Below are 15,727 nucleotides of genomic sequence, written 5' to 3'. Positions count from 1 at the left end.
TTGCGGTGCGCGGGCTTCTCATTGCGGTGGCTTCTCTTGTTGCGGAGCATAGGCTCTAGGCGTGCGGGCCTCAGTAGTTGTGGCACGCGGGCTCAGTAGTTGTGGCTAGCGGGCTCTAGAGCACAGGTTCAGTAGTTGTGGTGCACGGGCTTCATTGCTCCGTGGCATGTGGGATCGTCCTGGACCAGGGACTGAACCCATGTCCCCTGCATTGGCAGGCAGATTCTTAACCACTGCGCCACCAGGGAAGTCCCCAGGCCTTTGTTTAATGGGTCCCTTTGGCTTGGCGTCCCTGCCCCACTGACTGTGGAAATGGCACTCTGTAATTGGGACCCTGGCAGCCAGTGTTCACTCATGTCCTGGGTGGGGCTGGAAAGACCCAGCTCCCTGTTTACCTCACCAGGCCAGGTGCCTGGGAGACCACCAGGGTCTCTTCCACTCAGATGGCATCTGGCACCAGGAACTGAAGTGGCCTCACCGAAGGTGGCATTGGCTCACTCCTGCTCTGGGCCCCACCCATGTCCCTGCTTCCCCCACCAGGGTTTGTCCCTGGTCCCTGGAGTCCTCATCATGTGAGCACTGGCTGAGGTTCCATGCAGGTAAACTCAGCAGGAGAAACCCAGCCCCTGCTTGGGGGACCTACAGGTGTAGCAAGGGGAGTAACCCCATCACCACTCTCCCCGCTGACACACACACCTACAAGACGGTGGTACCCTCCACCCTCTGTGGCCCATCCCCAGTACCTGTACAAAAGTTTTGGTTGTAGTGGGAAAGCCAGGATTCTGGAGCTGCTACTATAACCCCTGAGCTTCAGTTTCCTCATCTGTAAAGTGGGGATATAGTAACAGTGTCTTTGCCTAGTGCCTGGACCAGCACCTAACTTATAGGAGGAGTTCAACAAATAGTCACCTAATAGGTGACATGGAGTGGATATGGGGTTAGACCAAGAGTTCCATGAACCCAAGAAACTGATTTCGTTTTCATCTCTCATGCCCCGTAGAGCTAGCACAGTATAGATATTGATAAGTGTTTACTAGGTGAGTTGGAAGCATGCATGGATGGGCAAGGGGAGGCTGAAGATGTTTGGGTGGGTGGGTGGATGGATGGACAGACGGGCATTTAAATGGATAAGTAATGGAGAAGTTGGATATCTGGGTATGTAAATGTGTGATACTGGTGTGAATGGAGGGGTGCTGGTGGGGTGAGGGTAGGAGAGATCAATGTGGGGATGCTACCCCCATTTTTACCGTTTTGCTGGAAAGCTCCAAGATAAGGTGAGTCCAGCAAGCATTTATCAAAGTACAAATGACCAAATGACCCAGAAACTCCACTCCAAGAGTGTGTTCTCTAGATTAATTCACACACAATAATGTGGCTGATGTAAAAGGCGATCCTTCAACAGTGTTTGCAATAATAAAATCTGGGGACAGCTCAGGCCTCATCACTTGGGCTAGAGTGTGAGCCCCTGGAGCAGAAGGGCCTTTTCTAGGACCTCAGGCCTTAGGACAGCACCTGGCAGGGGTGGACATTCAGATGGCAGTTGGATAAATGATTCATCGGTGCCTGGGAATACTGTGCAGCCATTAAAAAATGAAAAGGCTCTTTACGTCTTGATGTGGAATAAACTTTGAGATATTATTAAGAGGAAAAAAGCAAGGTCCAGATAGTGTGTACAGAATGCTACCGTTTTATGGGTTTTTTTAAAGGAGTGGCAGGAGATAGTACACATAGATATTTGCTTCTCTAAGATGAGTCCCTCAGAAGGAGACGGGTGACACTGGTTCTCTCCAGAAAGGCCCCTGGGGGCAGGCCCCTGGGGGCTGAACAAGGCTAGCACTTCACTGGACACCCGTGATTTTTGAACCACACAAATGAGTTGCCTTTTCAAGCACAAATGGAACAATAAGAAGTGCTTTAAAGGAGCTGTGTAGTGAAGAGCTCCTTGGAAGAGGAACAGGGCATTCTTCGCGAGGCTGCAGCCAGGCATGGTGTCAGTTTCCCCAACCAGGGTGCCCGTGCTGGGGGCAGAGAGCCAGGGCATGGGAGCAGACAGGCAGACAGACACTGTCCAAGCTTCCACTAGCCATGGGACTTGGCAGATTTCAGACCTCAGTTTCCTCATCTGTAAAATGGAGATGCTTCTAGTCTTACAGAGTAGGCGTGAGGAGTCAAGAAGAGAATGCAAGGGCCCAGCCTACAGAAAGTACTTGGTAGATGGGACCTGGTGACATGGACAGAGATGGGGGGCCTTCAGGGGGCAGTATTTCGGGGTAGCAGAGAAGGCCAGGTGCCAGGGGCCTCTGTTGAGCACCCTGTGTCTGACCCATGTGTCTGCAGCCTGGCTCATGGGAGGGCAAACAGCCAGTGATGTGCAGACTTCTGCTTTGGCCCGAGGACCTGGACCCATGAGCAGTGGGGGGACCAGAGGTGAAACCTCGCTCTTCTCTCTCTGTCTTACTGCCTCTCCTCCTCCATCGCTATCTCCATCTCTGCCTTTGAAGTCGAGGCCTCCCTGGAGAGGCCTGGGGGCTCCAGGGGCCTCCTCACCTGCATGCTCATGTGCCCCAGGCCCAGCGCCATTCAGGAAGAGTGAGCCTGTTGAGTGTGACAGCTGTGTCCCCCAACCACTCGGCCGTGAACTGGCAGTCAGAGCCCCGGGGCCTCGTTTGAGCTCTGACACAGGCTCCCTGTGCCATCCCGGGCAACTCCTTCCTCTCTCTGAGCCTCAGTCTCCTTATCTGCAAAAGGGGGGCGGTGCTGAGGGCTGCCCTCCTTCTTTCCCGGGAGGGCAAAGGGGAAACATGGAATTGTGGTTTGCAAACTCTAAGGCGTGGGGGGTTCGGGGAGGGCACCCGTGACGGGGCTGCTGCACTCAGACCACACATGCAGTCAAGGTCGTCATGTGGGAAGATCCCTGTGCACACGTGCACACACACGCGCCCACACGCACACACAGCCACATCGAGTGGGTAAGCCCCGTGCCGGGAACCTGCGGATGGAGCTGTCGTCCCTACTGCCGCTGCCCAACACGCACGTGTGTGTAGAAATGCGTGGTGGACACGCCTGCCCAGCGCCCATGTGAGCCACCCACAGAGAACACGCAGGAGCACCTCCTGCCCTCAGCCCAGATGGGGTTCCCCCAGGGCTGAGCGTGGAGAAGCGCTGGCTGGCCGTGGCCACAGTTCCTCCTTCCAGCGCGGGGCTGCCCGGGGCAGAGGCCACCACAGCTCACGAAGGGCCCTGGAACCTGCTGGGAGCCACTGAGGCCAGCACGGGGCAGGAAGGTGGCGATGAGGCCGGCGGGCCTGGCACAACCCCAGTGACACCCACTCTCCTCTGTCTTCACAGGCTGGACAACGTTCATGGCTCTCGGGTAGAACCCAGTGAAACGGCCAGAATGAATTCTATGGACAGGCACATCCAACAGACCAATGACCGACTGCAGTGCATCAAGCAGGTGGGTGTGTGGCCCGGGCTTGCTCCTCCACCTCTGGCAGCCAGGCCCGCTGGCGAGGGCAGGGCAGGCGAGGCGGGCAGAGCAGTGGGGATGCTCTACACTGTGTAGCTGAGCACGCAAGGTGCTGGGTGGAGGTGACAGTGGGCAAGGCTGACTGCCTAAGGCTCCCCAGCTGCCCACCTCGTGAGAACGTGGCTGGCACGGACCAGCCTCGCACTGGAATCACTCACCTGGGTTCAAATGCCGGCTCTCTCCTGTCCCTTCCCTTCCCTTCCCAGCTGTATGACTGGGCCAGTGTCGTGCCCTTTCTGAGCTCTGTGCACTCTGGGCTGTGTTGAGGATGCAGTGAAGTGCCTAATCTCCTTCCCAGACCCAAGCTCCCCACTTCTCTGCTCCAGGGGTTCTCTGTAAAGAAATAGAAAAGGAAAGGTCCTGGGAAAGTCAACCGTCTTACAGAAGAGGAAACCAACGCCCAGAAGAGGGAAGGGAGTCACCCAAAGTCACACAGTCCAGCCCCACTGGTGCCAGGAGGGCCTCGTCCCAGAGGGTACAAGTTCCCCCTCCTGCCTGTACTCACACCAAGCTTAAGACGCGATTCGCCTGCCAGTACCCTGTCTGGATTGTTCACAGTGGACTCAGAGGTCCCCACTTTAAGAAGCCTGGTTACGCTTGGGCAGGCAGATGCCCCCCAGTGGCGACCAGGAGTGATGCGGCCACCCTCTGGGCTCAGCCTCCCTGCAGCCCAGGGCAGCAGTGTCCCTGCACAGGCTCCGGTGTTGTTTTACTCCAGGAAGGAGCAGATGTGGCGGAAGGGGCAGAGGCTTTGACATCAAACCGACCTGAGCCCAAATCCGCACTCCTCCACGTACCCACCCACGGTACAATCTCAGGCCTGTCCCTCTGTTTCTCTGAGCCTCAGTTTCCCCCGCGAAGTGGGTCCAATAAGGCCGACCTCGTAGGACGCTCTGAGGACATTGTGGGCGGAGCACGTAGCCCAGGCTGGCACGTGGCAGGTGATCAGCTCACTGTGGCGGGGGCTCTTGTCCTCAGTGTCTCAGTGACAGGGAGGGGACAGCTGTGGCGAGGCCCCTGGCTTAGGCGGGCTTAGCTGGCAGCTCGGGTAGCCAGCGTAGCCCTCTGGCCTCAGGACCCCGGGGGAGGCAGGGGCAGAGCTCACAGTCCCACCCCCACCCAGCATGCCCCCTCCCCACCGAACACCAGGGCCCAGTGGAGCCGAGGCTAGTCGGCAGGAATGAAGGATGTGTGCCGTCCCATTAGCATCACACAGAGCAATCTCAGAAGCCTGGGCCTGGTCTGAGGAGAGGAAATTGAAGAAGACTTGTTACAGATTGAACTCCCCCGAAAAGCTCTCCCAAACGCCAATTGCGCCTCTGTTCCCCGTCACAGAATAGAAACCAGACGATGGGCTCCTCCTCCCCTGCCCTTCCCTCCTCCTCCTTCTCCTCCTTCTCCTCCGCCTCTAGGCTCTTTGGGGCTGTCTCCCAGCTCTGCCTTTGACCCAGTTTCTTCCGCCCATGAGGGATCAGCTGTCAATGGCTCCACCCCCAATAATACAGTCAAGCCCCTATGCCAGAGCCCTCTGTGTGCTGGGCAAACAGCTCCCCCTAAAACCTGCTCACAACTTGACTTTTCTCTCTGCGTCTGATTCCCTGCGGGAATCAGGGTGCCCTTTAGTCCCTGGGCCTCCCAGGGATCCAGCGGGGGCAGAAGCCCACCCAGGAGCAGCCCTCTCGAAGCGTGGCACACAGGACTCAGATTTACCAGTCAGCGAACCTGAGCCCCCGTTCCACCACTCACTGGTTTCCTGGCCTTGATTAAGTCACCGCTTCATCTCCCGTCGTCTGTAAATGGGCATCATGATGCACACCCAGCCATTGGGTCCCAGAGCTGCTGAAAAGCTAGGGATCGCCTCCACTGCCCTCCCCCGGCCTGCCCTGCGCACACACACACAGACACACACAGAGCTCTGCGTTTGGGCCAGAGAGTGGCACATCAGTGAGGGTGAGCAGGCTGTCCAGATGCCCCCCCTCCCGGGCTATCCAGAGCTCCCTGTGTCCTCCACGCCCACTCCTGCACTTCCAGGCAGACACAGCTCAGCACTGATGTCTGTCTGCTCCTCAGCTGCCCCAGAGGGCGACCGCGGCTGGCTGAAGACTGTTGATTCTCAGATGTCCCGTATCCTAATTAGAAGAGAAAGGTCTGCGTGCCCTGAGGATGATGCATGTGTTGGCTGTGCCTACCTCTGGCCGGTGGAGCTGTGGCTCCCATCGGGGGCCTCACAGCCTCCGACTCTCGGTCCTGCCTGACTTCTACAGCGCAGCCTTCCCTGTCCACCCACCCCGGTTCTAGCCACTGCTGGCACTGGCCAGCCCCCGAGCACCCAGCTATCCATCTTCCCTCCAGGCCTCTGTCTCAGCTGTCTTTCTCCTTTCTCAGCCTCAGGTAAAGGGAGAACCAGTGCCCCCTCTACAACATGCCCTACTCATGTCCCCACGGGCTTATCTGGGCTACACGTGCAAAGCCATGCAAATCAGCTAATTCCTGCGCAGCAACCTCCCCAAACCCCAGGTGCCCTTTTGAGTATCTGCACTTCCCATTTCTGAGCCCTGGTGCTTCCTGGGCACCCAGTTACCTCACCCATCCTGCTCTTTCTCCCTTAAGATACCCTGCAAGGTATACATCAGGTCTCCCACCAGGCTGAGTTCCTCAGGGGCAGAGGATGTGCCGTATTCCTCTGTAAGTCAGCAGAGTCCAGGCCAGGGTGGGGCCCAGATATGTTGGGGAAGAATGAGAGAGGGGTGGACTGACAGATCAATAGCTAAGGGAATGAATGGATGGGTGGATGGATGGACAAATGGAAAGGCAGTTAGGTGAGCGGATGGTAGGTGGATGTAGATGATGGATAGATGAATGAATGGATAAGTGGGTGGTTGGATAAGTTCTGGATGGATAGGAAGATAGGTAGGTAGATGAATGGATGGATGAGTGATGGATAAAGTAGTAAATGGATGAATGGGCTGGTGGGCAAGTAGATAGATGCATGGATGAATTGATTGATTTTTGGATGGATGGATGGGTAGATGGATGGATGGATCATTTGATTCACAGATGGACTGATAAAATGCATTCATCACTTGGTCTGGGTAGCCAGTCCCTAATCTGGGCATTGGTGTCCCCAACTCCTGCTCCAACAGACTCAGTGGCCAGTGGATATAGCCCAGGAGGATCTTCTGAGAAATTGTAGAGATGGGCAGGCTTCCTGGGGAGGGACGGGGTATTAGTATCCAGTAACAGCCACAGCCAGGGAGGCCTCTGCCTGTGATTCAAATCTGTGCTCCCATCCCCATGTCATCAAAGGGTAGCCAAGCTCAGCCCACCCAGCCCTGGCCCCTCCACTGGGGACCCGTTCTGAAGCTGCCAAATTGCTGGCCAGCTCTGCAGATGGACCATCCTTTGGCCAGCTAGCTGCTCACTAACCATTAATGCATGGACTTGGCCTCGTGCCAGTTTTGGGGGTTCTGGAGGTGAATGGGGCCCTAATTCTGCTCTCAAGGAGCTTGCAGGAGAAACAAGAAACTGTACAGAGATCCTAGCATATCAAGCAATAGCAGTCTTTACCTGACACCTGCTCTGTAATGAGGATGTCATGACATATGTTGTTTCTAAACTTTGCAGCAGCCCTGCAAGCTGTCCCCACCCCATCTTGCAGATGAGAGATCTGAAGCTCAGGAACACACCCAGGCTGTGTGACTCAGTGGCCGAGATGGGGTTTGGTCCAGGTCTATCCTGTTCATTTCACTGCATCACGTAGCCACCTTGTAGTCTAAACAGATGACAAAAGCACAGAGAGGGCAGGAGGTTTGGCCAAGGCCACAGAGCCACAGAGCAATAGCTACTGAATGGGGTGCCTGACGTCCTTTCTACCAATGAGTTGCACCCACGAGTCACTACCCATAGCCCAAGCCGAAGGCCACGTGAACTGGCTGGGTCGAGAGTGGAGAAGCTCAGAGGTGGGCTGGACCGATATGGGAGGCTGGGTGCTTGGGGGCCAGAACAAAACTGGGCCCATGAGACTGGGAGCCCAGAGCCCCAAAGAGGTGTGCCTAGGGTGGGAGTGCTGTAGGTGGGCAACTCTGAGAGCACCAGGCGGTGGTTGCTGACCCTGCTAATTGGGTGTGACATCATGGAAATAAATGGAATAACTCAGTTAGCAGAGGGAGACTGCTAGGCAGGGAATTAACCGATTTGCATGGCTTTCCACGTGGAGACCAGATGCCGCCCGTGGCCTTGGAGGGGGCAGGTTTTAGAGGGGGCACAGGAGGCAGAGGCGAGGGCCCAGTGCTGCCCTCTCAAAGGGTCTGCTTCTAGCCGTGGAAGTCCTCCTGTCTTCCGCAGGAAGACCACGCGCAGGGAGCTCTGTCTTTGCAGAAAGAGCCGTGTGTGGGGCTAGGGCGGGAGCTGCCGAGTGCACAGCGGAGCCTTTGGGAGACAGAGTCGGGGCCAAGGGCAGCCCCACGTGGGAGCATCCCACGTGCCAGGCGCTCTGCCAGGGGCCATATAAGCCTCATCTTGTTTAATCCTCACCGTGGCCCCATAACAGAGGGCTGTGTTGCTGCACGCTTGCCCTCTTTCTTTCCTTCATCTCTCCCTCTCCCTTTGCTCCCACAGAGGGAGGATACTCCAATTCAGTTCTCTTTCCTCCATCCACTTTTAAATCTTGCCTTTCACAAACCACGTCGTAATAGCAGTGATGGAACCCTAAGCAAGACAAAAATTCCCACCACCAAGCCGTGATCTGCCATCCCCATTTTACAGGTGGGGTGACTGAGGCTCAGAGAGGGGAGGGGATGCCCTAGGTCATGAGATAGTTGTGGATGAAGGCAGTGTGACTCCAGGGCGCCGGCCCCACAGGGGCTCCCCCAGCACATTTGGCTCACCTCCCAATTCTGGGACCTGGCAGCTCCTAAGACCCCTCCCTGTCTTGGCTCTGAGGCAGACTCTCACTGCAAGTTGGGAGAGAGCCACTGCCCCGGGGACAGCTGCTGTTCCCAGTCTCTCCCAGCACCGAGGACACAGGGATCCCAGAAGGTACCACCATCCCCTTTGCAGCTGGCTTACACTCCAACCCCTGTGGACACCTTCTAGGTGTCCTGATGGAGGACCCACAGGCGGTCACACCCAGCCCTGGAGTCCCAGCTCGGCCCCAACCTGCTTCATGACCCTGGACTCAGTGCCTAGTTCGGCCTGGCCTGGGAAGACATGGATAAGTGTTAAGGAAGGAAGGGGTAGCCGTGGAAGCGACCCTCCACCCCTGTCAGCCCCGTGGCCTGGCTCTGAAGCAGGATCTAGACGCCTTGGCACCAGAATTCATTCTCTGTTAGCTCAGACCCCGTAACTGGGCGGGGCCTGCACCCCCGAGCTGAGCCAGACTGAGCCCAGGAAATCTGGGTTTGGGGAACAGGGGTGGCTAAGTCACATACACCTGACCACGGTGTGACAGTAACCTGGGCACAGTGTGCTTGAGTGCACCTTCCCGGCTGGGTGTGGCCTGGAGGCCTCTTTCTGACGCCCCTGCTCTGGCTATTTGGCTGTGGCAGGGCTTGCTGAAGCCGGAGCAGGCAGCATGTGGTGGTGGTTACTGGGGCAGGGGTGGGGGTGGGTGCTCATCCAGGAGGAATCTCCAGGGCCAGTCTGTCCTGACTCAGGGAGAGCCAGCAGCCCCAGGGATGGGAGCCACATGCCACCCTCCTGAAGCCCACAGGGTTTCCTACCCCACTGCCAGCATCCAGAAGACATTTTAATATCTAATATTAGTGCCCTTTTCTAGACCCTGGTTTTTCTATCTTTGCAATGGGGCCGCTAATCCCCATGCCACCAGGAACTGGGCTGGGGTCGGAGATGCAGAGGGACGGTGGATGAGAAGGAGTTTGAGAAAACTCGTTACTCCTGGCCTGCCCCTTTCTGTGTGTCTCCTCCCCAGGGATGCCTGGGGTCTTTGCGGCCCCAGACTCTCTCACACTAACGTGTGCTGGCCTCACTCCTGGAGCCTCATGCTGCCTCTCCTTTCCCTCTCCCACAGCACTTACAGAACCCTGCCAACTTCCACAATGCTGCCACGGAGCTGCTGGACTGGTGCGGAGACCCGCGAGCCTTCCAGCGGCCCTTTGAGCAGAGCCTGATGGGCTGTTTGACGGTGAGTCTGCACTCGCCCCGCCTGTGCCTGCGCCCAGGGAGGATGGCTAGGGACTAGTGCGCCGGTCCAGGCTGCTGCTGGAGGGGAGGGCCCTTCTGTGTGTACCCCTGACACACATACACCCGCAGGGAACCTGGTCTGATGGGGAGACAGAGTCCTCGGGTTACGTGGGTTCTTTACACTTGATGAGAAAGACACAGATCCTACCTTGAAGAGTTCCAAGTCTGATGGGAGTAAATGTTCCATCATAAGTAAAGCAGAGAGACTCTTGAAGGGTTTTCAGCCCTCCTTTTATCCAGTCATTCATTCATTCACTTAGGTAAACATCTTTTGAGCTCTTTTTATAGTCAGCCATCCATCTATCCATTCATGTAAGCGTTTATTGAGCTCCTATTACATCCATCCATCCATCCAAATGAACACTGATTGATCCCTCGTTTATCATGCACAATCCCCTCTGCTAAGTCCTGGGAAACTGAAGATGAGTAAGACCTTGCCAAGCCTGATTCCCTCTTTAGGGGGGAGACAGATGTGGAAAGAGACGGTTGAGAAGATTGTGTACAAAATGGAGGCAGCATAGAGAAGGGAAGTGTTATCGGCCCGGGTGGTGGGCAGGTTGCAGAAAACTGAGAAAAGGAATGACTTCTACATCTGCAGGAGTTTGATACATCTGCACAAGCAGCTGAGGATAGCGAGAGCATTCTAGGCACATGGAATGGCACACACCAAGGCCCAGATGTGCAACAGAACCCAGGGAACTGAAATTAACTCAGCTTGGTGAAGGTCTAGGATACAAGCTGGGCAGAGGCCAGGCCCAGAGCTAGCGGTATCATTTGCCAAGCTTCGGAGCTTGCCGGCTGACAGACACATGGAAGGGGCTCAAAGCTTATGCTTGTCCCCAGCCACGTGGCCTATATCCATAAGTGTGAGGGCACCTCTGCGGCCAGTGAGGACAGCTGCTCAGAGGGTCCTGAGTCAGCTTTAAAGGGAACGTGGGTAAACAGATTGCTGGGGAGCCCAGCTACCCCAAGGCTTGGAGAGGAGAGACCAAGACTTATGCCTGGTTAGGCGGGAACAATAAGTAAAATTCAAGGGCACCATGTTTTCTGAAAACCTCCAGACAGGAGAGAGGTGAAAGGCCATCACTGCAAAACACCTCTTCTGTGCCTGACACTGAGCTTGGCCCACTGGATATGCCTTCTCACTGTATCCTCAGAGAAGTCTGGTCCTGCCTTCTTCCCCATTTCATAGAGAAGGAAACTGAGATGTTGTGACTGACTTCCCAAGTTCACACAGCCAGTTAGAAGTGGACCTGGGATTCAAGTCAAGACCCGTCTGCGTCTAGAGGGGATATTTCTGGCCATTAGGGATGCGAAGCAGGGATGCAGCCAAGACCCTCCCTGGGCTCCTCCATTTGTCCGAAGCTGACACCATCTGGCTCCCTCAGGGCCACTGGGCCAAATCAGGCGGCAGCCTGCACTGCCCAACCCTCCTTATCCTCCAGCCCCCTGAGCTCCCCCTCCTTCACCCAGCTCCCTTAATCCTCTTTGTGGGGATCCTGGGTCAGGCTAAGCCCTGCGGGCAGGGACAGATGTTACTCCCATCCCAGCTGCTGGTAGCCGTAAGTGAAGGGGGTGGGGGGGCTGCCACGCTCCCCCAGCACCCCACCCCAAGCCTGGCCCTGCCTAGGAGGTGGGGACCTGAGGCTGAATCCAACAATGGCCCTGGCCAGGCTGGCTGGGCAGGTGGACAGGAGATGACTAGAAACTGGCCCTGCCCCAGCCCTGTCGTTCATCTATTCATTCAAAAAACATTCACCGAGTCCCTGCTGTGGGCAGGTCCTGCACAGGGGCCCCCCAGGGGAGTGCAGTGAGCACAATGGGCCTCTCTCAAACAGCTTACCTTCCAATGGGGAGGCAGACGCTAAACACGTAAGGAGTAAGTAAGGATGTAACCCAGCGCCCTGTAAGAGGGGGCAGGGTGGTGGTCAGGAAAGGTCTTGGTGGAGGTGACCTCCAGCCGAGACCTGAATAGCAAAAAGGAGTCAGCCAGGGGACGATGAGAGAGAAGGGTGCTCCAGGCAGAGGGAACTGCTAGTGCAAAGGCCCCAAGGCTTGATTTGTTCAAGGAACAGACAGAAGTCTCAGATGTCTGGAGCACAGGAGAGGGAGAGGGGTACAAGATGAGGTCGAAGGGGGAAGCAGAAACCAACTAACACAGAGCCTGCAAGCTAAGTGAGAAGAGTTTGGAGATGATCTGAAGGGCAATGGGGAGCCCTTGAAGGGTCTTAAGCAGGTGAGGGATGGGATGTGATTTGTGTGAGGACGTGAGCTCTGAAGGGGAGCATCCTTGGAGGGTAGGATGGAGGGATTCTGGAGGTCTTCCCGGAGGAGGGAGCCCAAGGAAAACTGTAGGATCTGACTGGCAGGGGATGAGACCACAGGAAACTGTGTAGACAAAAGCCCAGCGCCAGCTCTGCACCCCAGTTTAAGGCATACACTTGGTTGAATGGCCAGCTCTGACCCCCACCCGAACCCCCGACCTGCCACTTAGCCAGAAAGGGGACTTTGGCCCACTGGCCACAGCCATAGAGACCTGAGTCTGACTGTCACTTGAAGCACAATAGAACCAGCAGCAGAAAAGGTTGGGGGGCGGGGGGGCCATAGAAGACACCCTTGGTGCCCACAGCATTTTCCTGGCACTGTCTCCTTGCATCCTTATGAAGACCCTGCAAGGGGACAGGGAAGGGCTTATCGATGCTATTTTACAAATAAGGCAACAGAGAAGGGGAGCAGCTTGCTGCAGTCCCAGGCTGGTACCACTGACCCCCCAGGAGCCCCAGGGCCCTGCTTGCTGCCAGTCCTCCCATCCCCCTGGGTATCCTTAGCTGCAGCCGTGACCCATGGGGAGGGATGAGATGGGACAGGTGAGAGATCCCAAGGGGCCTAGGCAGGGCAAGCCTGCCAAGTACCCCCCATCTCGCTCCACAACACACATACACACACGCACACATACACACACACACACACACACGCACTAGTACCGCTTCCCATTCAAGGGGCAGCCTGAGCCCTCCAGGTTGCTCTCATTCCCTGGGTGACCTCTGGAAACAAATTCCTCTGGATCCGGCTTACTTGGAGGGTGTAAATTAAAAACAACTTAGCCTTGGGCAGTAAATGGACACATTTTTGCCACACCAGGGCCAGGCCCTGGGATGAAGAGCCTTGGGACGCTGGCAGCCCCGGTCCCCACTCTCTCCTTCATGCCCTCTGACGCCAGGATGCAGAAGTGCAGGAGCCCCACAGCCCCTCCCGAGGGGCATCAGCATGGGCACTACTTACTCTTCAGGATCAGGTTCTTCCCTGGCCCCTCCCTTAGCAGCAGGGCTGAGCCCCCTCTCTGGGGGTCCCCCTCAAAGTCAGGCCTCTCTGGACTTGCTCCTCCTTCCTCCCCTGAGGTGGAACATGCTTGATCTGCTCGAGGAACAGAAAGAAAGCTGAGGCGGCCAGAACATAGGAGAGGGGAGATGGGTACGAGAGGAGGTGGGAAAGGGAGACAGAAACCAGTTAGCACAGCAGCAGTGCCCTCCCCGTCTCTCCAGGGAGGAATTACCCACAGCCTCAGAGTGTTCACTGCTGAAGCCACGGGTGTATGTTCACAGACAGCATTCACTGAGCTGTGTGCCTGGTCCTGGCTGTCATCCTTACAAGGAGGAGATTTTGTGCCCATTCCACAGATGAGGAAACTGAGGCCCAGAGAGGTTAAATCACCTGGGTGAGATACAACAACGAATAATTGGCAGATCCAGAACTCCGTCTCATGCCTGACTCCAAAGCTGCAGCAGCAGTGGCCACAAATACCTGTCCACCCCAGTATTGAGAATGGTAGCAAAGTAGGAAATGAGGGCTCTGTCCTGAGGGGCTTAGGGTATAGCCATGAGACAGAACTGGGACACATGGAACTGGCAGAGCCCATCACACACAACCTTGGAAATGAGAGACATCCTTGTACCTTTACAGAAGAGGAACCTGAGGCTCAGAGAGGTTAAGTAACTTGCCTTAGGTTGCACAGTATAGGATGGAGCAGGATTGGAGCACAGGCCAGTTCTGCTGACTGCCTCATAGAAAGTCAGAGTCCAGCCACCAGCTGGGAGCAGAAACCCCTTCTTTAGCATCTCCCAGACAGCCTGTCCTGCTTCATGGCCAGGAGGCTCACTGCTTTTCAAGACAACACACTCCCTTTATGGGACTAACGTAACTGTCACATGCCTTTGAATATGCCCCCTCTTTTGCCTCTGGACTTCAGTTTCCCTCTCTGTGGCATGAGGGGCTGGACTCCCTGACCTACAGGGCCCCAGGGTCTGGGTCTCAGCCAGCCAGGCTCCACCGGTCAGCCTTAGGAGCACCTCGAGGGCTGGGCCGAGCCGAGCTGGCTGGACCCAGGCAGCCAGCAGAGGGCAGCAGCTCTGCGGCCGCTCACCGCAGGCCTTTGTCGGGGAGGGGTCTTCACTGAGGGGTCTTTACGCCCATTGGGGTGGGAGAAGGCCTCTCTGAAACACGACAGGAGGCTGCTCAGCTGAGCCCGCCCTCCCCACAACAGTCAATCAGACTCACCTCACCGGACCTTCCGGGGGTCCTTAGACTGGGCCAGGGGCTGCACCAGGTACTCTAGAATCGCAGGGTCCAGCTTACCCTGCTCTGCCACACCTGTGCTGTGTGACCTTCAGCCAGGCCCTACCCTCTCTGTCTTGGTAAAAGGAGACCGTTGGAACCAATGACCCTTCTGAACACTGGGCTCGGGGCACTTGGTGACAGATACTTCCAGGCCTGCAGGAGAGCCCTTAGAACCAGTCCCAGGCCCCTCTTGCTCAATATAGCTAGTTTCTGTCTTTCTTTTTTCTTGGAACCAGAGCAACAGGATTAGCCAGTATTGGCCAAACAGAAGGACCTTTGCCTTTCTGCCCTCAACCCAGAGCCTGAGGGTTCTCCAGGCAGGTTGGGAGTTATGGCCTTAACCCTTTGTGGGCTGAAAAAGAAGTCCTCTCATGGAAAGAGCCCAGGCTTTGCAGCCTGACTGCCTGGCATCGCATCCTAGCTCTCTCACAAACAAGCGTCGTAACCTCAGGCTGTTATTCATCCTCAGTCTCCTCATCTGTAAAACAGAGATAGTCATAACACTTCCTGGAACTGTTGTGAGCATTTGGCACCTCACTGCTTAGGAAGGAAACATTTACTTAGCCCTTGTACCTGGGAGCGAGCATTCTTACCACACCACTGTGTCAACATAGCCCACAAACAGCAGCCTCACTGATGCAAAAGTCCAAACAAACTGCCTGTGCTCACTCGCATCCACCCCCAGGCTCTCCTACTAGTGAGGGCACCATAGTCAACATCTGAGCTGAAGTGACCCTTCCGGAACCCTTCTCCCCGATGTACAGTGTCTGTCTCCAGAACTGAAATACTCAACAGGCCATAAAGAATTAGGGGCCTTGGTTTTTCTGCTTGGACAGTGAGACTAACAGTGAAGAAGCCCCGGCCCTGGGATGGCTCAGTGACTCTGGAACGTGGCGTGCGTGTGGTGGACGGTGCAAGGGGGAGTGGACGGGGTGCATAAGAACTGCAGTACAGGGGCAGATACTCTCTGTGGGCCTCAAGTGTCCATATATGGTAAATGAGGTGGTTGGCCTAGATAAGTGGTTTTCCCACACTTTGTAGCTCTAGAGCCCTTGTAATGAACCCCTAAAATATAAAGCATATAATGGGGAACTGTTCTAATGGCTGCAGGGGCCGGGCGAAAACCCATGGCAGCCTCGGCCCTCTGAGGACCTCCGAGCGCCTCTGCAGCAGGTGGTCTCTAGGGCTCGATGACGGAGCCTTCCCTTTCTCAGAAGAATGAGCCCCACATCTGGGAGCACTCCTTTCCCAGTCAGCCATAGCCGCCCCAGCTGCTTCCTGAAACGACTCCATTTTCCAAGGTCCTTTCTTCTTAATAAGGAAACCTAATTTGGCTGCTATTAATGAGGAAGCCAGGCAGGAGGGAGCAGGTCTGGCTGGCGG

General features: G+C 56.1%; 1 protein-coding gene across 7 annotated transcripts in view; it reads left to right on the top strand.

Moving 5' to 3' along the window:
- ZMIZ1 (zinc finger MIZ-type containing 1) overlaps positions 1-15,727 on the top strand; it is a 233,455-nt gene that overhangs the window by 122,674 nt on the left and 95,054 nt on the right. For all 7 annotated transcript variants that reach the window (XM_036827838.1, XM_036827836.1, XM_036827834.1 and 4 more), the window contains 2 exons: positions 3,349-3,457; positions 9,558-9,671. In XM_036827838.1, the coding sequence (XP_036683733.1) occupies positions 3,398-3,457; positions 9,558-9,671 (174 nt within the window). In that variant the 5' untranslated portion in view covers positions 3,349-3,397. The remainder of the gene's footprint in view (positions 1-3,348; positions 3,458-9,557; positions 9,672-15,727) is intronic.

Source organism: Balaenoptera musculus, chromosome 16 (assembly GCF_009873245.2).
Source record: "Balaenoptera musculus isolate JJ_BM4_2016_0621 chromosome 16, mBalMus1.pri.v3, whole genome shotgun sequence".
Lineage (NCBI taxonomy): Eukaryota > Metazoa > Chordata > Mammalia > Artiodactyla > Balaenopteridae > Balaenoptera > Balaenoptera musculus.
This window is presented reverse-complemented; position numbering and strand designations above follow the sequence as displayed.